Genomic DNA, 22,911 nt, shown 5'->3' with positions numbered 1-22,911 from the left:
TTTTTATGATACATTACTCTTTGGAAATGAGTCCTGAAGCCTTCAAGAGAAACATGCACATTGCCCTGAATCCCATCAATACATACCTTGGAGTAGCAAGAACTGGGAAAATGTTGGCATGATATCCATCTTCTTTCCCATCTCTTACACAACATTATAAATATCTACATTTTTATATGAGCATAAGCAGGGGAATGAAGAGAATTCCGGCATTACCTGTGCTAAAAAGCTGATGGTAAAACAATTACCATCAGATTTTAACCACCCTAATGGTTCAGAGGAAAGACAGTCAAGTGGCCTATAACTATCAAGAAAAGCCACTTTTGAGCAAAGTCATAATCTTCGGCAGCAAATACTCAGAAAACAGTACCTCTAGGCATTGAGGTTATCTCATATATACATATATACTCTTTACTTTAGGAGAGGAAATCTGACACACATACATACTTCTTTTAATTATCAGCTAGGGTACACACTTGCACGTTTAAATAAAATCAAATAGTCTTGTAATAATGTATAGAAAACAATCAAAGAATATAGCTTAGGTTAGCTGATAAGATACCACGTGCTTGTTATTATGATCAAAAGCTTAATCAACTCCTTTTATTAAACAGAAAAGATACCCATTCTTACACAAACAGAGCTTCCTTCCTGGGAAGGAAAATGGTTTACCCTACAACAGATCTGGTTTCAAAAAAGGTCAAATTACAAAATATACAGTAGTTCCTTTTGGCTTAAGAGACAGCAAAACAACTGTCCAACCCAACTTCATAAGGTTGTGGGGAAAACAGGAGGCAGGAATATCAGCTGTGTTTGCTGCCTTGAGTTCACACACACTCACACATTAATGTGCGCACACAGTGACATTTTCTTAGAAAAATAAAAATAAAGGACAACTATGAAGAAGGGGCAAATCTAAAACCAGGCACATAAAGATAAAACTAATTGTTTATTACTTCAATTTACAAAGGAAAATTCAAGAACAAGCCCCAGAAAATAAGTAATTAACCTAAAGGACATAATAAAGGGCTGTTCTTTATAACATCAAATGATGCATGATTACTGTAGATAGATATATAGATAAAACTATAATCATCATCATCATGCCATCCCTCTTTTGGCCAGAGATAACAGTGTGAATTGGATTGCCATTAGACCAAGAAACCTGATCCAGCTATACATTTCCACTGACAGAGAAATGTAGAGTTCAGTTTCTTTCTTCTTTCTATGTTTCCTGGTTACTCCTATCATGATCAGCCTGGATTATCCCAGAGACAGGGACAAAAAAAAGAAAGAAAGAAAGAAGCCAATACCCTACTGCAAGGGGTCCTCAAACTTGGACAGCTTTAGGACTTGTGGACTTCAACTCACAGAATTCTCCAGCCAGCATAGCTGGCTGGAGAATTCTGAGAGTTGAAGTCCACAAGTCTTAAAGCTGCCAAGTTTGAAGACCTCTGCCCTACTGTCTTACACTTTGACAAGAAAGGCAGTGGTGTAACAAAAGCATACCCATTGCTGAGGATGGGGTGACCTAAATGCTACACGTAAACTCCCCCTCCAGCATGGAAAAAAAACCCGCCCCAACATTGCATTCATTTTTTAAAATTAATTTTACAACACCACAACACAACACAACATACAAAACAGAAACACACCATAGGTGTTTCTTTTTAGGTATCCCTTTCGTTCCTCTTACTTTCTACTTTCTACATTTCCCATTTTTCTCATCCTTTATTATCTTTACTATCATCCCTTTATTTACAGTTTTATTTATTTATTGGTTCGATTTATATGCGGCCCTTTTCCGGAGACTCAGGGCGGCTTACAATGTGTTAAGCAATAGCCTTCATACTTTTGTATATTTATACAAAGTCAGCTTATTGCCCCCACAATCCGGGTCCTCATTTTACCTACCTCGAAAGGATGGAAGGCTGAGTCAACCTTGAACCTGGTGAGATTTGAACTTGTACTAATTGCAGGCAGCTGGTGTTACTTAACAGTGCTTTAGTCTGCTGCGCCACCAAAGCTCTTTATTCATTTACAAGTATTTTACACATTTGTCACATCCTTTATTCACTTTTACTTTCCCTAATCTCGAGCCAATCGTTACCACTTAAGTGACCCTACTTGATAATATTCCCTCTTTCAACCATGCTGGCTGGGGAATTCTGGGAACTGAAGTCCACTCGTCTCCCCCAAGTTTGTCCAGGTTGAGAAACGCTGAGTTGAAGCAACTACGGGGGTGACCGTCAAAATATGAGCGAGAGGAAAGGGGGTAAATAATAAGGGACCCCTTTCTTCCCTCCCACCCGCCCCCGTTTCTTGGAATTAAGGCAACATGCGAGGCCAAAACAGCTCCCTTCCTTGCACCTCCATTGAAAAAGGTGGTTGAAAAGCTTTCACCAAGCTCCCCCTTCGGAAACTTATTCTACCCTCCCCCTCCTTGGAGAGAAATCCGCCATTAACATCCCACCCACCCCTCTAGCCGAGGTCTCACCTGGAGCGGCTTACCGGAAAAACACTCCAGAATGGAAAAAACGGCGGCTCTTTAACAAGTCCCGCATCGCCTCCTCCGGGTGACGGAAATGCGCACGCGTCAGTCGTATCCACCACCACCACCACCGCCACCTTCCTGCCCGACGCCCATGCTTGGGGACGTGGCGCGGAGCTTCACGGGAAATGTAGTCTTTCAGAGCCTACGGTTCCTCCTATTCCCCTCCGCCCGAAGTCGGGGCGGTCTTCTTGTCGCGGTGCATCTTGGGAGTGGCATGATAGACTGGATTGGCATGTCGACTTTGCCTTTTTTCTCTCTCTCTCTCCACAAATTTATATTGTACTGAGTTGATAAGCTTCTTTCAAAGCAAGTCGCCTCCTAGTGATTTCATGGAGGCATCGTTATACTGTAGTTTTCCTGGCAGTTGTGGAAGCAGTTTGAGGTGGTTTTTATTTCTTCCAAGAACCAGCCTGTAGTGTTGATATCATTTAGTGCAGAGGTCTTCAAACTTGGCAGCTTTAAGACTTGTGGACTTCAACTCACAGAATTCTCCAGCCAGCATAGCTGCCAAGTTTGGGGACCTCTGATTTAGTGGCTTCTCACCCAGGTGCTAACCATGACTGACCATACTTAGCTTTCCAAATTAACCAAGCTTATTTCCAAGCACCAAAATGTTCAGATTGCTTGTGGTTCAAACTTTAAATGGGTTGTGTAAACATAAGCTTTTTTTTTTTGGATGGAACATTAAATAATCTTATACTTGTGTAGGAAGTTAGCACCCACCCCTCTCCTAGAAGAATGAAATAATATAGGACATTTTAAAAAGGCAGAATATTATTGTGCAATTAAAGGAATAGCAAACCGAGAACCATCTATCGTCACACAAGAAGCTAATAAATGTGCTTAGAAATGTTTAAAGATAAACCTTTCACTGTCTCTTGAACTGCCAGCTGTCAGAATGTGATACAAACTTGTGCATTGGGAGAGTTTCATTTTCATCAGTAACCACTGAAATTTGAAGAAAATTATCCTTTGTTCTCAATATTTTGTCAAGAACCTCTGCTACATGCATTATAATCACTTTATTTAATCTATTATGCATTTATTTGAGTTACATTCCACCTTTCCAATTGTTGTTGTTGTTAGTTGCGAAGTCGCGTCTGACCCATTGTGACCCCATAGACAACGTTCCTCCAGGCTTTCCTGTCCTCTACCATCCTCTGGAGTCCATTTAAGCTCATGCTTACTGCTTCAGTGACTCCATCTAGCCACCACATTCTCTGTCGTCCTCTTCTTCTTTTGCCCTCAGTCTTTCCCAGCATTAGGCTCTTCTCCAGTGAGTCCAATTGTTAGTTCCGTTAAAAAACATAGGAAGGCATGAGCCATGAAGTTGGACTGTGGAGTCCTTGGTGTTCGCTAAAGCTTGCAAATATTTCATTACCTGACTAGATACTACAATCAGTGTTGGTAGGTGTTGAATTTGCTCGCTGATGATATACAATAGCTTGCCCTGGCAGTATTGCATGTATAAGTTCAACCATGAACTACATATATTCTCTTATATTGAAAGCTGGTACTGGTTTAAACTACAGTAACAGCAGCTTGTAGCAGCTCTAAAGATTGGGGAGAAGGGAGATAAATTCATATTACCACGTACTTCTTACATTAATTACGTTAATTTTGTTGTATATTCTCTGTTGTAGTCAGTGTTGGAATAGACAGAGTGGATATAAACTTCAGCAATAAAGATAACATGTAAAGTGATGGAGAATATGCTTGATGTGCAGAACACCACAAGACCCAGGTTCAGTTTTCAGATTAGGACAGGAAAACCATATGATATCTGGGTAACAGTAATCACAGATATCTGCGGGATCCACCATTTTTATAAAAAAAAATTAAAAGTCACATTGTGCCATTGCAAGAAAAGCTCCACCCCTTTTATCTATGCATGCAACCACATGAAGCACATACCAGAGGAAAATAGCCTTCACTATTTTCCTTTGCTTTCCTCCCTTTGTGGACCCCACTTGTAGTAGGCAGTCAGGGCAGACGGTGTCTGCTTGATGGAGCAATAATTTCCTTCGATGTGAGGCAATTTTTCTTCTTCCTGAAACTCCTTCACATATCCTTTTTCATTTTTTAATATGGCTTACAGGAGCACCACAAACTGCACGTAGACTACACTTGGCAGGGAAAAATGCCACAAGGACTGGAGAAAGGTGGGGGGAAGAGTGGGAAAGATTGACCTTATTAACAAACTAGAAGTGTATTTTGGCTTTCTGCAATGTCACATAACTGGCAGCTATGCCAAAACCAGTGGAAATATTCAGGATTTCACGAGCAGGAAAAAAGAAAGTAAAATTTAAGCAGGAATTTGTCATCTCCCTGTGACATCCATTCTGGTTAAGAAAAGCCACTTGGCCTACCCAAGCCACAGGAAGTATTTTTTTGAGAAATAACGCTTTTATTTAGGATGTCTCTCTTCTTAACTTTTTTTCATCCTGCTGTAGAACTGGGACAGAACATAAAGTTGAACGGCTAGAATAGCCTAATTCTATGCTAATCCAATTCACAGATGACATTGTGATAGTCACTGCTAGAAATAATTATTTTACAATAACAAGGAAAGCATGGAGAACATGGCTTCTAGAAAATTTCTGACCCCTTAATAATAGGTCTACTGTATGAATGAAGCATGTTAAGACAAGTGGTGGGTTGCTACCGGTTCACCCCAGATTGAGCGAACTGGTAGCGGCGGGGGTGGGAGGCTTCGCCCGCCCGGACATCTCTGCGCATGTGCAGAAGCATCGTGCGCGGCCACGAGAGAACTGGTAGCAAATGAAATTGAAACCCACTACTGGTTTAGACAGGAGGTATTGGCTACTGCCTGATTCTTTTATAGGGAGATATATTGGGGGGGGGGGTTTGTTCCTTAGATTTTTTTCTCTCTCCACTAGGTAGGTTTCTCCTGCCTTCCATTGAGGTGCCAACAGTGCAAAGGCCATGTGTCCCAAAACTTCACTAAGTGTAAGATCTAAAGTGGCAGTTGGGTTGGCAACCTTTTTCTGCTTAGGAAATGGAGGCCATGCTACTGCTGCCATTTTGTCCTCCTTCTCCACTTCATGGCTTAGTGCTAGGCAGAGGACTAGTGCAATTGGTGCAAATTACAGCAAACTGCCTGGCAGGGGAAGGATACTGTAAAATCTCCATTCCCTCCCCAATCCAGGGGAAGGTCATTGCAAAATCCCTATTTCCTCCCAATCAGCTGGGATTCGGGAGGCAGAGAATAGATGGGGGCGGGCCTAGTCAGAATTTTTACTACCGGTTCTCTGAACTACTCAAAATTTCTGCTCACCGGTTCTCCAGAACTGGTCAGAACCTGCTGAAACCCACCTCTGGCGCAGTGTCCATGATGACATCCGGGCGGGTGGGCGGAGCCTCCCACCACCGCCACTACTGGTTCACCTGAACCGGGGCGAATCGGTAGAAACCCACCACTGCCTGTGCTGTAGGCCCTGCACTGGTTCCCAATTGGTTTTCAGTTGCAATTTAATGTCCCATGTGATTTGGTGCTTTCCCAAACAGCTTCCTACAATCAAAGTCAATGAGGGAAGCCAAATTTGCTTAACAACTGTATGATTCAGTTAACAACTATAGCAAAAATGGGTGGAACCCACTTAATAACCAAACAAATTCTTAGCAACAGAAATTCTGCTCCCAAATGTAGTTATAAGTCAAGGTTGGCATATTTATTACACTATTTAATCAACAGTTACATAGTAAAGAAAAAGGTTACAGAAAATGTTTAAATCCTATTTGCCACTATTGCAATGTTTAACTTCTTGTCTCTTTCTATTTTACCTGTCATAGAGGCAAGCAAGCTAAGTGAAACAAAATAAACTCCCAAATGAAAATGGGAGATCTCTCTCTCTCTCTCTGCTCTCTCTTTTTTTTTTTACTGGCATGAGATTGGTATGCAAGAAATTCCAGCCAAGTTGGTTGTAGCCAAATGATCATTAATAACTTCCTCCCAATTTAGATTTTCTTCCTGTTTAAAAAAGACGCCTCCACCCAAAACAGCAGCAGCAGCACCATCAGCAACATATTTTTCTCCAAAGAATTTCTAATCTGGTATTCACTTTCTATCAATATCTTTGAGAAAACACCTCTTGCATTTCTTTTGCCCTCTCTGGAAATTTGACCCATTCATCAGAGAATTATGTACCTTCAGAGATGTCTCCGCTGAAATATTTCCCAATCACTGCCTCTTTGCTTATGGTTATGGGTTTTTTTTTGGAAAAACTAAATGAAGATGTCTTCCTGCATAAAGAGAACGATTGCCATACAATTTAATTTTAAGCCTTAATTACCTGCTTTACCAGCTCCAAAAATATATATATACACATAACACAAGGTTACTGCAATGATAGATTGGAATTAAGCAATTAATAGATGAGACTTTTTCCTCCATGCTTCTTCAGAATTTGCAAAGAAAGAAAAAGGACAAAGAAAAAGGGGTTGGTTTCCTTGGCATACAGATTGCCCTTCAATTTTTAAAGAATATATTTTTATGAGTTGCTTTTTTCCCCTTCAACCTTCATAGATTTTGGGATGTAACCCTGATTTTGTTTCAACAGTGGAAAACAGAATAGCAAACAGGTAGGTGATCTTTACAACTCCTTTTTCTTTCGATATTTGCAACATTTGTGGAAATACCATCTTATATAATTTAAGAAAACATAGCCACTCTGCATGTCCTAAGTACAAGGTATCTCTATTGTTAGAATTGGACATTAAAAGGAATAGAACTGATGTGCAATATTTAGCATTGGTATTAATTTTCCATACTTTTGGACTATATTTTACTTTTCTAAAACTATTTTAAAGATAATAATTGCAAATAAACAAGTATTGAAAATACACTAGTGACATTTCATCCTAAGAAAATATTGTTCACTTGTGAAATAATTTGTCACTGGGGATGACACTTAACAGGTCAATCTTAACAAAGTGTGTGCCATGATGGAAAATTTATCCTGTACTGCACTTGATCCCAACAAAGCAATTCTCACTTTCCAATAGTTACCATAGTTGAATATCCAGTTTATTTTGGTGATGTTTATTGGAATTCTTGGAACCAGGTTCTCAATTCAATTTTCAAGAATTTTAAATGGGTACTGTGCTGAATTTTCATACATTTAAAACCATTGAAGGCTTAACCAGCTGACTTAACTATAGAAAAGTAACAAAAATAGTGAGAAATCTGGAATCAAACCTTATGAGGCAAAACTGAAGGGCTGGATCTATCGGTATGAACCTTGAAGGTGAGATCATCTCTAGTTGTTTATGTACACTTGTATTTGATTAGTTGTAAAGTAGACTATATATTTTTGTTTAAATTGCTAGGATTCCTTCCTTTCCTGATAGAGATAGTTTAGCATTTAACCCTCTGACTGCATTTTGAAATGGAACAGAAAGATTGAATGCTTAATTGTGAATTATGCTTAAATGCTTAATTACATTACAGCTAGCATTCTTACCATCCCCATTACCTGCAAACAGAAATGATTGGGGTTGAAAATTCTGCTAGATGGGTTTTGTAATCTTTATATGTGGGTGTATGCTGTATGTGTGTGTGTGTACCGGTGGTGGGTTTCAATTTTTTTTACTACCTGTTATGTGGGTGTGGCTTGGTGGGCGTGGCATGGCTTGGTGGGCGAGGCTTGGTGGGCATGGCACAGGAAGGATATTGTAAAATCTCCATTCCCACCCCACTCCAGGGGAAGGTTACTGCAAAATCCCCATTTCCTCCCGATCAGCTGGGACTTGGGAGGCAGAGAATAGATGGGGGCAGGGCTAGTCAGAATTTTTACTACCGGTTCTCCGAACTACTCAAAATTTCCGCTACCGGTTCTCCAGAACTGGTCAGAACCTGCTGAAACCCACCTCTGGTGTGTACCTATATATATATGTAAACATACACATATACAGACACATGTTCTTTTCAAATTATCTAGTCAAAATTGGATTAGTAATTCACCTAAACTCCATAAAGCTGTTTAGAAGAGTCCCATGATTTAGAGGGTTTTAAAAATTGCAGAGGGGTTAAAACTCAGCCAACAGACCATTCCCCAGAGAATCACACTCTGTCACTTAAATCTAGATTGACTTAATAAGACGTAGTTGACTGGGTTTTCACACAACAAATTAAATTATTTATTAGCAGATTACAAAGCACCTTAGCAAAGTTCACGCAACACACTGAGGCAAAAACAAAGAAATCACATTATGTGCTATCACAACTTTAGCATCTGCTATGAACCAAAGAGACACAGCAAGTTAAAATGTAGTCTGAAACCAAGGAATTAAAAATCAGAACAGTCACATTCATCCAGAAATTCTAGAGCTATGCCATTTACCTGTTAATTACGTAGCCAGCTTATATGAAAACAGATACACATGGATCTGTAATTATTCAGGAGCACAGGGTCAAAAGATAACTTCTATCAAGTGGCATAGCTTAAACTAGATGTCAGTTTTGCTAAGTTGGCTGCAAATAACAAAAAACTGTAATTGTGCGATTCTCCAGAATGTGGATCTACAGATTAAATAACGAATTCATTGCAACAGATTCAGTCCAACAAAGAAAAGATAGTCTCTTCACAGAAACATGCTCTTATCTCAAGGGTGCTTTTTCAAAAGGCAACTGAGGACCCAGTTTGTGGGGGCAATAAGCTGACTTTGTATAAATATACAAAAGTATGAAGGCTATTGCTTAACGCATTGTAAGCCGCCCTGAGTCTCCGGAGAAGGGCGGCATATAAATCAAATTTTTTTAAAAAAACAAAAAACTGGACTTTGTTTTAAAATAAAAATGAAAAACAATAACAAAGTTCACTTGCCTTATGAAAAAGCACCTTTGGGACAACTATGACTTGGATGACTGAGAATCTCCATAGATGTGAAACATGTTCTTAGATATTCAGGTCCCCATTGATGTATGAATCAATAGCATTTTTATCACCCTATCTTTCACTTGAAAAAAGACCTTTAGAGTGGCCTATTAAAGATCAGATGTTAGGCTTACCAGCTAAAGGACATGTCACAGACGAGAAAATATTAAAGGGTGGATAAAGAAAATCTGAGTATTAAATCTCAGTCACAGAGGACAGAAACTTCAGGCCTTCTAAAGATTTCATTCTTATCTTCCCTGAGGTAACTATATAGTAATGCAGTTTGAAGCCTTGTTCAGATTTTTATATTTTTTTTTATCCTTCCTGCTGTAGCACAAAACAGAAAGGCAGAGGGGGGAAAAGAGAAGGCATCAGATGCCTGAAATATAATTCAGGTCTGTATATTTTTGGCAGATGCTGCTTCTACTTAATTTGCCTGAGGATTTGGCTAATTCTGTTGAAGTCCAAACATTCTTATAGTTACTAGGGTTGAAAAACACTAAGCTACACAAATGGTGGTTTCTCAATCTTTGGTTGTTTTAGTTAAATTTTAGGAACCTTTAGAGCAGGGGTCTCCAACCTTGGCAACTTTAAGCCTAGCGGACTTCAACTCCCAGAATTCCCCAGCCAGCAAATCTTCAAAACTTCAATTCTGGGAGTTGAAGTCCACCAGGCTTGAAGTTGCCAAGGTTGGAGACCCCTGCTTTAGAGTGGCAGCTATCTCTAAAGTACTGTTTAATTGATTATCACTGGTGACCCCAAGGGAACAAGCGGAATCAGATCAATGAAAGCAGTGTTGTGTCACTGTGATGCAAAATTTTGTCCCTTTTATATGTGCATTGTGATGTCACACACAGAGATGCCACAAAGAGGTGGAGGTTCTGTTATCATGCCACTATGCTGCTGTTGTCATTGTTGTGGTTTTCCAGCTTGTTGCAGAGTCTTGGTCTCCATGATCTGGAGGGTCCTTTTCAGTGGTGGGATTCAGCCAGTTCTCACCACTTCAGGAGAACGGGTTGTTAACTTTCAGAGCAGTTTGGCAAACTGGTTGTTGGAAGAAATAATTAGGGCAGAGAATCGGTTGTTAAATTACTTGAATCCCACCACTGGTCCTTTTCCAATTCTATAATTTTGTTATTCTATAAAATAGTTACAACTATTGTTGTAGCATCCAATCTGGGTTGGTCACCGGGACCAGAGGTTTATTCTTCTGAGCTTTCACACATGTGCTGGAGTCCAACTTGCAGAAAGCCTAGCATTATTATGTTCTTTAAACATGGCAATCATCAATACACCATTGCAAGAAATGCATGAAAGTAAAATGCAAAATGTACATACAGTTAGTCTTTGACTTATGACCACAATTGGGACAAGAATGCTAAGCAAGGTGATTGTTAAATGAGGCACACCAGGGGTGGGTTCTACATAACTTTACTACCGGTTCACAACGGGATCGTGCGTGCTCGCTTGCTGCGCATGCACAGATCGCTTCTCATGATGTCAGGATCAGTGGGCGGAGAGCTGGTTTTACTACCGTTCTATAGAACCGGTCCAAACCGGGGGCAACCCAATTTTAGACTTTTTCGCCATGCTTAAGCAAATCGCTAAAGTCTGTAAGTGTAAATTATTATTTTATTTTTCACCAAGCATGTATTTTATGACAGATACAAGTGTAAACATAATTATAGATACATGAAAAGGATACGAATAAAAGAAAACATTAGGACAGGGATGATAGGCACGCTGGTGCGCTTATGCACGCCCCTTAATTATGCAGTTGTTAAATAAATCTGGCTTCCCTTATTGACTTTGTTTGTAAGAAGCCAGCTGGGAAGGTCACAAACGACTATCAAGTGACCCTGGGACACTGCCATTATAATAAATACATGCTTGTTGCCAAGCACCTGAATGTTGATCATGTAATCGTGGGGATGCCGCGACAGTCATTAATGTGAGGCCCAGTCGTAAATCACATTTTTTAGTGCCATTATAAGTTCCAACAACAGTAAACATTGATTAAGTTATTAAGTCAAGGACTACCAGTACCTTAAAAGATGTGCCTATATACAGTACGTACACATCGAACGATTCCAAAATCGCTCCCTTTTTCAAAACTATTAAAATATGCATACAGTCCATTCCCTTGCAATTGGCAAGGTGGGGGATGTTTCTTCTCCTATTGCAATTCTCTGAAAGGGAAGAAAAACCTGAGGCCAAGCCACACACTTTCCTTAAACCAGGACAGGTTTGTGCCGCTGGCTTGAGGCCGACTCATCTGCCATCGCTCAAGTCTTTCTCAGTGGCCAGCAGGAGAGGGAAAGGCAGGTAAGGGCCCCGCAGGACAAAAGTCGACATTATTTGCAAAGGAGAGTCCGCCCACATGAGGGATGAATAGAGCATTCAAACACACACACACCAATGAGGTAGATTGTTTTTCGTTCTCAGATGCCATTTGTCTGCCAGCGTGCAGAATTCAAGAATGGAGAAAGTGTGTGTGAGAGAGAATGTGTAGGTGGGGAGTGGGAGGAGGGACATTTCTTACTTTCACATTATCTCAAATCGTCCCTGTGAGGCTGGATTAATGGAGGTTAAGAGAGTTAAGAGGAGGTGGGCAGCTTTAGGATTAGAGCAGTGTTTCCCAACCGTAGCCATTTAAAGATGTATGGGTTTCAACTCCAGAATTCCTCACCCAGCATGGGATTCTGGGAGCTGAACTTCATGCATCTTAAAAGTAGCCAAGATGGAGAAACACTGGGTGAGAGCAACCTTCCCAGGAAAAATCTGTAGAGATTCATAGTCATCCAGGTCATGGTTGTCCCAAAGATGCTTTTTCAGGAGGCAACTGGACTTTCTTGTTTTTTTTCCTTTGAAGATGTTTCGCTTCTCATCCAAGAAGGTTCCTCAGCTCTGACAGGATAGTGGGGAATAGCAGGATTTATATTCCTTGCAGGCAGCTGGTCATTTGTATTCTTTTAGAGCAGAGGTGTCAAACTCGTCACGACGGTGTCACGTGACATATTGGGACTTTTTTCCCCTTTGCTAAACTGGGCGTTGGCATGGGCAACATGTGACGCATCCGGCCTGCAGGCCAGGGGTTTGACAGTCCTGTTTTAGAGGGTCATTGAAGCACTTGGAGGTTTATCCTTTAATGAGGAGCACTACTCAGGTGATCCTGAGGACACAGATAAACCTGCAATGCTTCAAAGACCCTCTAAAAAGATACCAATTACCAGCTGTGTGCAAGGAATATAAATCCTGCCATTCCCCACTATCCTGTCAGACAGTGGTGAAATTCAATTTTTTTTACTACTGATTCTGTGGGCATGGCTTGTGGGCATGGCAGGGGAAGGACATTGCAAAATCTCCATTTCCACCCCACTTCAGGAGAGGGATACCGCAAAATCCCCATTCCCTCCCCTCTCCTGGGGGAAGGACATTGCAAAATCTCCATTCCCACCCCACTCTGGGACCAGCCAGAGATGGTATTTGCCGCTTTTCCAAACTACTCAAAATTTCCGCTACCGGTTCTCCGAACTACTAAAAATTTCCACTACCGGTTCTCCAGATCCTGCTGGATTTCACCCCTGCTGTCATAGCTGAAGAAGCTTCTTGGATGAGAAATGGAATGTCTTCAAAGAAAAAACAAGAAAGTCCAGTTGCTTCCTGAAAAAGCATCTTTGGGACAACCTTCCCAGCAGTTTTTTTCATGATCCCAGAGATTGCTCCATAACTTTTTTGAACTGGAATTGCAGAGACAAGTTATTTTTATTGAGTAAAATTGGGGCATTAAGTCCCATCGCCCAGTAATGTCACACCACATCACCGCGATTCTCAGAAACTGACAAAAGACCAGGAGATGGGGCGGGGGAGGTGGGAATTCCAGGTTGGGGAAGGCTGGGTATAAAGAAATTAATCTGGGCTAATTTGCATTAAAATACAACCTTCATACATTTCTCTACCATGCCAAGTTTCATGTCTTTTACATGATGAGAGAAAGGTGCCCCGGCACTGTTTTTCCCTCTTCCTGGTGTGGCTTGGCAGACGTCCCTTGGGAGAACATCAAAAATCTTCCACTTAATCCTGCAAGAAGCAGAAATGAACTTTGGACCTTGGCCAGGTTACAGGAAGAAAGATCAAAAGCCAGGACTCTGGGTACCACCTGCCTTACTGACCCTGCCAACACTGGCTCCATTCTTCTTCCTTTTACTAACAGGTGAGTAATCCCCTCCTTGTCCTCCTCTGCTGCTTCTTATTATGCCATCCATAGTTATGAAATTAGATAGCATGCAAATGATGATAAATGGACAAATGCAAGTAGTCCTTGATTTATTACCATGATTGGGACCAGAATTTCCAGAACATTGCACCCATTTTTTGGTCGCCACTATATAAAAACGATGTTGAGACTCTAGAAAGAATATAGAGAAGAGCAACAAAGATGATTAGGGGACTGGAGGCTAAAACATAGAAAGAATGGTTGCAGGAATTGGGTATGTCTAGTCTGATGAGAAGGAGGACTAGAGGTGACATGATAGCAGTGTTCCAATATCTCAAGATTGCCACAGAGAGGAGTGAGGTCAATCTATTCTCCAAACCACCTGAGGGCAGATCAAGAAGCAATGGATGGAAACTAATCAAGGAGAGAAGCAACCTAGAACTAAGGAGAAATTTCCTGACAGTGAGAAAAATTTATCAGTGAAACACTTGCCTACAAAAGTTGTGGATACTCCAACACTGGAGGTTTTTAAGAAGAAATTGGGCAACCATTTGCCTGAAATGGTAATCGGGTTTCCTGCCTAAGCAGGGGGTTGGACTAGAAGACCTCCAAGGTCCCTTCCAACTTTGTTGTTCTGTTCTGTTCATTGCTAAGCAAGGTGGTCGTTAAATGAATTGTGCCTGATTTTTGTCATGGTAAGCAAATCAGTCCAGTTAAGTGAACACTCCAAGTAGTGGAGATGCAAAAGTCCTTCCCTGCCTCCATATCCTTTCATCCATATCCTTTTTTCTCCTCTGTCCCATGTGATAATAATCTTTTTTTTTTTAAATTTGATTTATATGCCGCCCTTCTCCGGAGACTCAGGGCGGCTTACAATGTGTTAAGCAATAGCCTTCATACTTTTGTATTTCTATACAAAGTCAGCTTATTGCCCTCACAAACTGGGTCCTCAATTTACCTACCTTAGAAAGGATGGAAGGCTGAGTCAACCTTGAGCCTGGGGAGATTCGAACTAGCAGTAATTGCAGGCAGCTGAATGATAATAACAGGCTATTAGTCTGCTGTGCCACCAGGCTCTGCTCTTTTTGAAGCAAATGTCTATGGAGATTCTCAGTCATCCAGGTCATGGTTATCCCAAAAGAGCTTTTTTCAAGAGGCAACTGGAGTTTCTTGTAACCTTCATTGTACATAAAATAGGTAGTGGTCAGGCTGGAATGACACTGTTCGCCTCCTACCCTTGGCCTTGCCTGCTTCTCCGCCAGGCTTCCACCTCGGGGGAATTCTCTAGCTTTTCTCCTTGGCTGACACGCCCCTGTCCATTCGCCAAGGCCAGTCGGCCACGGCCCCTCTGTCTCACACGCTTCAGCACCACCCATTCAACGCCACACTGTTCGTCCTGGGCTTTTAGCTTCCTGGGGTTGTTAGTCACCAGCCAATCAGCTAGTTGCCAATGCTGGCGGCCAGAAGCCCAGGGGGAGGGGTGGAAGAGAAGAGCGGGGCTGGGGGTGTCCCCACCCCACACCTTTTCAGATGAAGAAAATAATCAAATAAACTGCTATTCTGCTCTCTCTCCCCACACCACACCTGATCCTGCAGTTGGGCTGCTGTTCCCCCCCCCCCCACTATCTTAGGTACAGACATATGACATCGGTGACGACTGGCCATGACAGTAGTAAGTCAAGGATTGCCGTCAAATTGGAAAACAGTACAGGTAATCCTCAATTTATGACCGTATCGTCTAGTGACCATTCAAAGTTGCAGTGCCACTGTTGTCCATTTTTCACACTCAAGCTAGAAGAGAATTCCCCCGAGGCGAAAGCCTGGCAGAGAAGCAGGTGTGGCCAAGGGTAGGAGGCGAAAAGTCCTAAACCCTGGTCAGGCAGCGGTCCAGCATGGCACATATGTTGTCTGGGCTGAGATTGGTCCTGTCACCTAAGGTGCTATCTTTTAGCAGTTGTTTCTTCACTACCATGACAGCTTCAGTTGTTGGAATGCATGTGAAGAGGGGAGTCACATTATAGGAAACCATGGTCTCATCTAGGTCCAGTTTTTCCAAACCTTGCTGATGAAAACCTGTGAATTGTTGATATGATGGGTGGTATTGCCAACTAGAGGAATCAATATGGTGGTTAGATATTTTGCAATGTTGTAGATGACCGAGTTGATGCTGCTGACAATTGGTCTGAGTCAGTGGTGGGTTTCAAAAAAATTTACTACTGGTTCTGTGGTTGTGCCTTGGTGGGCATGGGAAGGCATGGTGGGTGTGGCAGGGGAAGGATATTGTAAAATCTCCATTCCCACCCCACTCCGGGGGAAGGATAGTGCAGAATCCTCATTTCTTCCTGATCAGCTGGGACTTGGGAGACAGAGAATAGATGGGGAGCGGGGCCAGTCAGAATTTTTACTACCGGTTCTCTGAACTACTCAAAATTTCCGCTACCGGTTCTCCAGAACTGGTCAGAACCTGCTGAAACCCACCTCTAGTCTGAGTGGAAGTCCAAGGAAATCCAGTTGCCTCTTGAAAATAGCACCTTTGGGATGATCTTTTTGAAGCCTTAGATTGTCCTCCTTCATTTAAGCCCCTCTTCTATACAGTATTTGTAAATAACAGCAGTGCCTTTGTTCTGATCATCCAAAAGAAATCAAATTCAAATTGTTGGTCGCCCTCTCATCCCCTTGCTTTTCTTGTTGCGTTCAAGATTAGAAAACAGATTTCCATTTCCACTTTTGTATGAAATTCCCAAATGCAAAGTCTACATTTAGAACTGGGGCAAGTTAGCTACCGTGCAAATGTGTACGCAAATCTCAAGCATCTAATTTGTGTTTCATGATCTTGAATAGGCACAGAATCGTAAACCTAATTCTCCCCCCCAGAGAAGGTAGAATTCAAATGTTTGGGGCTTGTTGATGAAACTGGGCACTTGATGTACCTCTATGGCAGTTCATAAGGACTTAGAAAGAGGATGAATGTCAGATTTTTTTATTTTTATTTTTTTTAAAATTTGATTTATATGCCGCCCTTCTCCGGAGACTCAGGGTGGCTTACAGTGCGTTAAGCAATAGCCTTCATACTTTTGTATATTTATACAAAGTCAGCTTATTGCCCCCACAAACTGGGTCCTCATTTCACCTACCTTAGAAAGGATGGAAGGCTGAGTCAACCTTGAGCCTTGGAGAGATTCGAACCAGCAGTAAATTGCAGGCAGCTGTGTTAATAACAGGGTGCTTTAAACCACTGTAGTACCAAGGCTCTTTATGATGTGCAGGAGCCTTTTCCTCCTACTGCTCTGTAGCTGTGATAGACTTTGGTTCCCTAAATTCCAGTCAAAGGTGAATCAAATGCAATTGTACGCCAGTATCTGGTTCTTCTCGATGTAGATGTTATTGCTTCCCACCCACCAGTAGTGAAATCCGAACTGGTTTGCTACCAGTTTGCTGGCTGCGCATGCGCAGTGCGCACCAAATGCGTGCTGCATGTGCATGCACAGTACGTGCCAAAAGGAGGCTTGGGAAGGTAAGTAGAAGTGAGGGGGGTGGATCAGCTGTGGCGCGCAATTTAGCTTCGCTAGAAAGCAGGATTTCCTGCTTTCTAGCAAAGCTAAACCGTGCTGCACAGCTGATTCCCCCACCCCGCTGTTCTACTTACCTTCCCAAGCCTCCTTTTGATGCGTGCTGCGCGCATCAAAGCTTGGGAAGCTTGGGAAGGTAAGTAGAACAATGGGGAGGATTTCCTGCTTTCTAGCAAAGCTAAACCCCGCTGCACAGCTGATCATCAAAAATATTGGTTCAAACCGGTAGCTTTTTAAACTGCTTGTTCAACCGAACTGGTAGCTTTTTTTACTACCGGTTCGCCTGAACTGGTAGTTTTTATCACTACCGGTTCCCTTGAACCGGAGTGAACCGGTAGCATTTCACCTCTGCCACCCACCAAAAAGCTGTTTGGAAGACTGAGGGAGAGCGGTCTTTCCTGGTTAAAATAGAGGAGAAAATGCTGCTCTCCTCATCCTAATAGCAAGAAGTTTTAGAAACTGAGAAAGTAAGTGTGTATGTGACCTTGAATTAGACGGCATCTGCTGTTCTACAACCATATTCAACGGCATGCAGTTTTTCTTCAGCTTAGCACAACTGTGCGAAGACTGTGAGTTCTAGTCTTGCTTCACTCATGAAAGCTGATTGGGTGACTTTGGACCAGTGACTCTGTCTGAGTCCAACTCAGCTCACAGAAGTGTTGTTGTGGGCAAAAGAATATCATTGTGTTTGCTGCCTTGAGATACTTAAAAAAGCAATAAAGGTGGGATTAAAAAATTAATAAAATAAATGCACTGGAGGAAAATATGTCTTGGCATTAGGTCAGAGGTGGTCAATGTTTGCCAATTTTATGATGGTAACCACCATCCTGACTTTTCTAGGAATAACAGAATAACAGAGTTGGAGGGGACCTTGGATGTCTTCTAGCTCAACCCCATGCTCAGCAGGAAACCCTATACCATTTCAGATAAATGGTTGTCTAATCTCTTCTTAAAAACTTCCATTGCTGGAGTATTCACAACTTCTGAAGGCAAGCTGTTCCAATGATTAATTGTTCTAACTTCCAGGAAATTTCTCCTTCGTTCTAGGTTGCTTCTCTCCTTGATTAGTTTCCACCCATTGCTTCTTGTCCTACCTTCAGGTGCTTTGGAGAATAGGTTGACCCAAGGGTGAAATCTAAAATTTGTTACTACCGGTTCTGTGGGTGTGGCTTGGGGGGGTAATGTGACTGAGTGGGCGTGGCCAATTTTTTTTTCCTTTTAAAACCAATTTTTTACATGTAGAACCATGTAAAAAATGCTTTCAAAAGGCTCTGACGATCCCAGCTGAGTTGCCTGATCGGCAGGCAACTCAGCTGGGATTGTCAGAGCTTGGATTGTCAGAGCCATTTAAAAGGAAAAAAAAAAGGCTCTGATGATTGCGCAGCTCAGCTGGGCATGGGGGGCGGGGCAGGGATTTTTGCTGCCGGTTCTCCGAACTGCCCGCTGCCATCGCTACCTACTTGCCCGAGCCGGTCCGAACCGGGAGCATTTCACCCCTGGGTTGATCCCCTCTTCTTTGTGGCAGCCCCTGAAATATTGGAACACTGCTATCATGTTGCCCCTCACCCTTCTTTTCACTAGACTAGACATACCCAATTCCTGCAACCGTTCTTCGTATTCCCTCGAATACGAAGAACGGTTCCCTCAAGATCATTTTTTCTCCTATATATACATACATACATACATACATACATAGATGTGTGGATTTCAGCACCCAAAAGTCCAACCCAATCCTGTTGCTTTCCCCTGTGTTGGGATTAACAGGTCCCTGAATTCCCTGTCATCCTACAGGATGGGGATTCTGGAATGAGTCATTAGAATCCTAGAGTTGGAAGGGAACTCTGAGCTTGTAAGACTGCTTGGTGGAGGATTTGCTGAAGAATTTTAGATAAATGGTTATACAGCCTGTTGCAAGTCTCAGCACACCTGAAAGTCAGCAGATAGAGAAGGATGTCCAGGTTCAATGCCCTGAAATTGGGAGATAATTGAATTTGCATGAACTTACATTATTATTATTTTTTATTGTTGCAGCTGGCAGCACTGGGGCCGCACCGATGACCATTCCAGGTGAGACTTTGTTATATGGAGATGCATATAGAATTTTAAGGCTCTTCCATATTAATTTAATTTAATTTAATTTAATTTAATTTAATTTAATTTAATTTAATTTAATTTAATTTAATTTAATTTAATTTAATTTAATTTAATTTAATTTAATTTAATTTAATTTAATTTAATTTAATTTAATTTAATTTAATTTAATTTTTTAATTAATTTAATTTAATTTAATTTATATACCACCCTTCTCCCGGAAGGACTCAGGGTGGTGTACAGCCAAAATAAAACACACAGATATAAAATTTAAAAACAATTTTAAAAATATTAAATAATTTGGCCCATATCTAATTAAAATAAAATTACCCGTTTTGGACATTTAAAAGTTAAAAGTTAATGATTAAAAATTAAAAAATTAGGCCAGCCTGGCTTGTTGGAATAAAAGCGTCTTGAGGGCCTGGCGGAAGGTGCGTAAATTGGGAATCCTCCGCATCTCGGGGGCAATTCTTTCCAGAGGGCAGGAGCCCCCACAGAGAAGGCTCTTCCCCTGGGGGTCGCCAGCCGACATTGTTTGGCCGACGGCACTCGGAGGAGCCCCTCTCTGTGGAAGCGAATTGGCCGGTGGGAGGCTATTGGTAGCAGAAGGCGGTCTTGTAAATACCCAGGTCCTAAGCCATGGAGTGCTCTGAAGGTGGTAACCAATATCTTGAATTGCACCCGGAGGACCAGCTGCGGGGACGGGTATTGATTTAGCATCAATACCCATCCCCTTCCAACTCTGTTTCCTACGTCATTCTTTCAACAGATAATTTTCTTCCTGCTTTTCTGAAGGGCAACTAAAACAGAAAACTTTCTGTTTTAATATTTGCAACCTGGGACTCCCCAGTTTTGCTGGGTGTGTGTTTGTGAATGTGCCCTTTGCGATTTGTTTTAAGGCTTCTTATTAGATTTCACAGGCAACTTGTATCAATGAATTCCATGTTAAGTCCTGCCAATCTACCAATGTAATAGCTAAAATTCAGCACAACTTGATGTTGCATAATCAATCAATTACATTTTGTCAATTTCTAACCTGGTGATTGTACTGTACGGGTTTCGTTGGACGCTCAGGATTTATTCATTGATTAAATGAATAAAAGCTAGTTTATCTACATTGATGCCAATTAGGAAATAGTTACAGTAATTCAAAGTGAAATATATTTCATCAAAGTAAATGCTTGACTTGTACGGTTAAAGCTCAGCCTGATAACCAGGTGTTAAAATAGCCGCCTTCTTCATCTTGAAACTGGCCTTAGAATAGAAAACTCTTCAAATGGAAAATAATCTGCTGTAACATTCAACTTGATTACCTTAGTGAGAATGGACCCTTAGCAAGAAAGTGATGGTTCACTGCATCTGTGAGCCCAATTAATTCATAATGGGCATAAGGTACACCTAAAGTTAGCAGGTGCCTCTAGGCATCTTAGCAGTGCCAGCAGTAACAGCTGTAACAGTTGTGGTGGCACAGTGTGGTTAGAATGCAGTATTCCTGGTTAACTCTGCCCACAACCAGGAGTTCAGTTCTGACCAGTTCAAGGTTGATTCAGCCTTCCATCCTTCCAAGGTCAATAAAATGAGGAGCCAGATTGTTGAGGGCAATGTGTCGACTCTGTAAACCACTTAGAAAGGGCTGTAAATCACTATGAAGCTGTATATAAGTCTAAGTGCTATTGCTAACAGCTGGACATAAAAACAGGAGCCAATGATGCTCAATTGCATATCCCAAAAGTTCCCTTTCAAGAATTTGTACTTTAAGCTTTGGTTGGGCACCAGAACATGCTGGGTATTTTCCTCCCAGTTGATGGTTGCCATACCTTGAGGTTGGGCAATTGTAGAGGCCCAGACCCAAGACCAGCTGAGAGGATGCTTCGAGAGACAAGTTGAATGTAGAAAACCATCTAGTTGTAACTAGACATTATATGTGAGACTAAGAAATCAGAGTTGCAAGATGAGAGCCAAAGAGCATGCCTGAGAATTATAACACAGCAGGTTATAATTGATAACAGATGTTGTGCAGTCTGGATGGTTAGAAAAAAGCCAGAGAAACCATCACTTATTGAAATACTCCATCTGTAGTCCCAAAGGTTCTTATTTTCAAAGGCAACTGAACTTTGTGTGTGTTTTTCCTTGAAGACGTTTTGCTTCTCATCCAAAAAGCTTTTTCAGTTCTGACTGAATGGTGGAGAATGGAATCCTTCCATTCAGCCAGAACTGAAGAAGCTTCTTAGACTGAGTAGCAAAACGTCTTTGAGAAAAAACATATACAAAAATCTGTTTGCCTTTTGAAAAGAGCACCTTTGGGACAACCATGACCTGGATGACTGAGAATCTCCACAGATGCCCTGCCTGTGGAAGTCTGATAGTTCACCTGAAGAAATAGTGATCCACAAAGTTTGGGGTTGATGGCTCTAAACCTAGCAGCCACCATACTTCTTTCCATTGGTGGGTTGAGTCCAAGAACTTTTAATGGACTGTAGCTATATTCCAGATAACTTTTCATTTTAGCAGATCTATTTTCTCTTAGCCCAATAATGCCTCAGGGTGCAATATAACCCTTAACATTCTTGAATGACCACCCTGAAAGATTTGAATGGATGCCTCAAAAATCACGAGCTGCTCCCGGTAGAACTATTAGTTGAATGGACTCCAAAGGGAGAGATCTTCAGCATGCAGAGAATAATTACATCAACTGCATTTCATAAACAGGGTATGCGGAATAGCCTGTCGCAGAATATTCCAACCCTGACATTTGTTTTGGTGTCCAGCTACTTTCAGAAGACTCAGAGTTACCCATTTTGAGATTGGGAAGTTCCATGGTAGAATTTTGTTCCTGTGCTTTAATTAGGATTATTGTTGTTTATTTAAATGAAATGCAATTTTTGTCGTGGCCCTGCTTAACTTCTTGATGCCAATCCAGTGCACCGTTTGGATTTTGAATTCCAATATGTAAAATTATCTCCGGATGATTTGCTTGACCCTACCTTAGTTGCTCACCAGCCATGATGCAGCTCTTCCTCCCCCACTGAAGTCCTTCTTCTTGAGTTGTTCAAGACAGTAGCTCTGCCCTCTTCCTTCCAGAGGTACGGCTGGTCAACGGACGCACCCGGTGCCAGGGACGGGTGGAGATCTTCTACAACAATACCTGGGGCACAGTGTGTGACGACGACTGGGACATTGTGGATGCCAACGTGGTGTGCCGCCAACTCGGTTGTAGCCATGCCATCGGCATGCCACCCACCCTTTCTTTTGGCAGAGGGCAAGGACCCATTTTTCTAGACAATGTGGACTGCAAAGGAAGAGAGGCAGCCCTCAGTGAGTGCAGCAGCCATGGATGGGGCATCCACAACTGCTACCACTATGAAGATGTGGCCGTCATGTGTAATGGTACAAAGGTTTGGGCCTGATGGGTTGCAGTGGTGGTGGGGAAGGGATTGGTGTCAAAGTCAAACCTCCAACCCAGTGGTGAAATCTAAAATTTGTTACTACCGGTTCTGTGGGCAGGGCTTGGTAGGGGGGGTAATGTGACTGGGTGGGCGTGGCCAATTATTTTTCCCTTTTAAAACCATTTTTTCTACAACCTCT

General features: G+C 41.8%; 2 protein-coding genes across 5 annotated transcripts in view; one reads left to right on the top strand and one right to left on the bottom strand.

Moving 5' to 3' along the window:
* The window catches only part of DTX2 (deltex E3 ubiquitin ligase 2), a 39,192-nt gene extending 36,453 nt beyond the window's left edge, over nucleotides 1-2,739 (bottom strand). Inside the window, exon 1 of one of the 4 annotated variants that reach the window (XM_087883421.1) lies at nucleotides 2,512-2,739. The gene's annotated coding sequence lies outside the window, so the exon portion shown is untranslated. Of the gene's footprint in view, nucleotides 1-2,497 lie in introns of all 4 variants that reach the window. The other 3 variants (XM_034420911.3, XM_034420912.3, XM_034420910.3) reach the window with 3 other exon arrangements.
* Nucleotides 2,740-13,481: 10,742 nt separating this feature from the next.
* The window catches only part of SSC4D (scavenger receptor cysteine rich family member with 4 domains), a 40,638-nt gene continuing 31,208 nt past the window's right edge, over nucleotides 13,482-22,911 (top strand). The window contains exons 1-3 of the mRNA XM_034421344.3: nucleotides 13,482-13,663; nucleotides 19,267-19,302; nucleotides 22,408-22,713. Of these exons, the coding sequence (XP_034277235.1) occupies nucleotides 13,546-13,663; nucleotides 19,267-19,302; nucleotides 22,408-22,713 (460 nt within the window). The 5' untranslated portion in view covers nucleotides 13,482-13,545. The remainder of the gene's footprint in view (nucleotides 13,664-19,266; nucleotides 19,303-22,407; nucleotides 22,714-22,911) is intronic.

Source organism: Pantherophis guttatus, chromosome 1 (assembly GCF_059756535.1).
Source record: "Pantherophis guttatus breed Tessera chromosome 1, ASM5975653v1, whole genome shotgun sequence".
NCBI classification, from domain to species: domain Eukaryota; kingdom Metazoa; phylum Chordata; class Lepidosauria; order Squamata; family Colubridae; genus Pantherophis; species Pantherophis guttatus.
The sequence above is the reverse complement of the archived record's forward strand: the minus strand, read 5'-3'. Positions and strand labels throughout refer to the sequence as shown.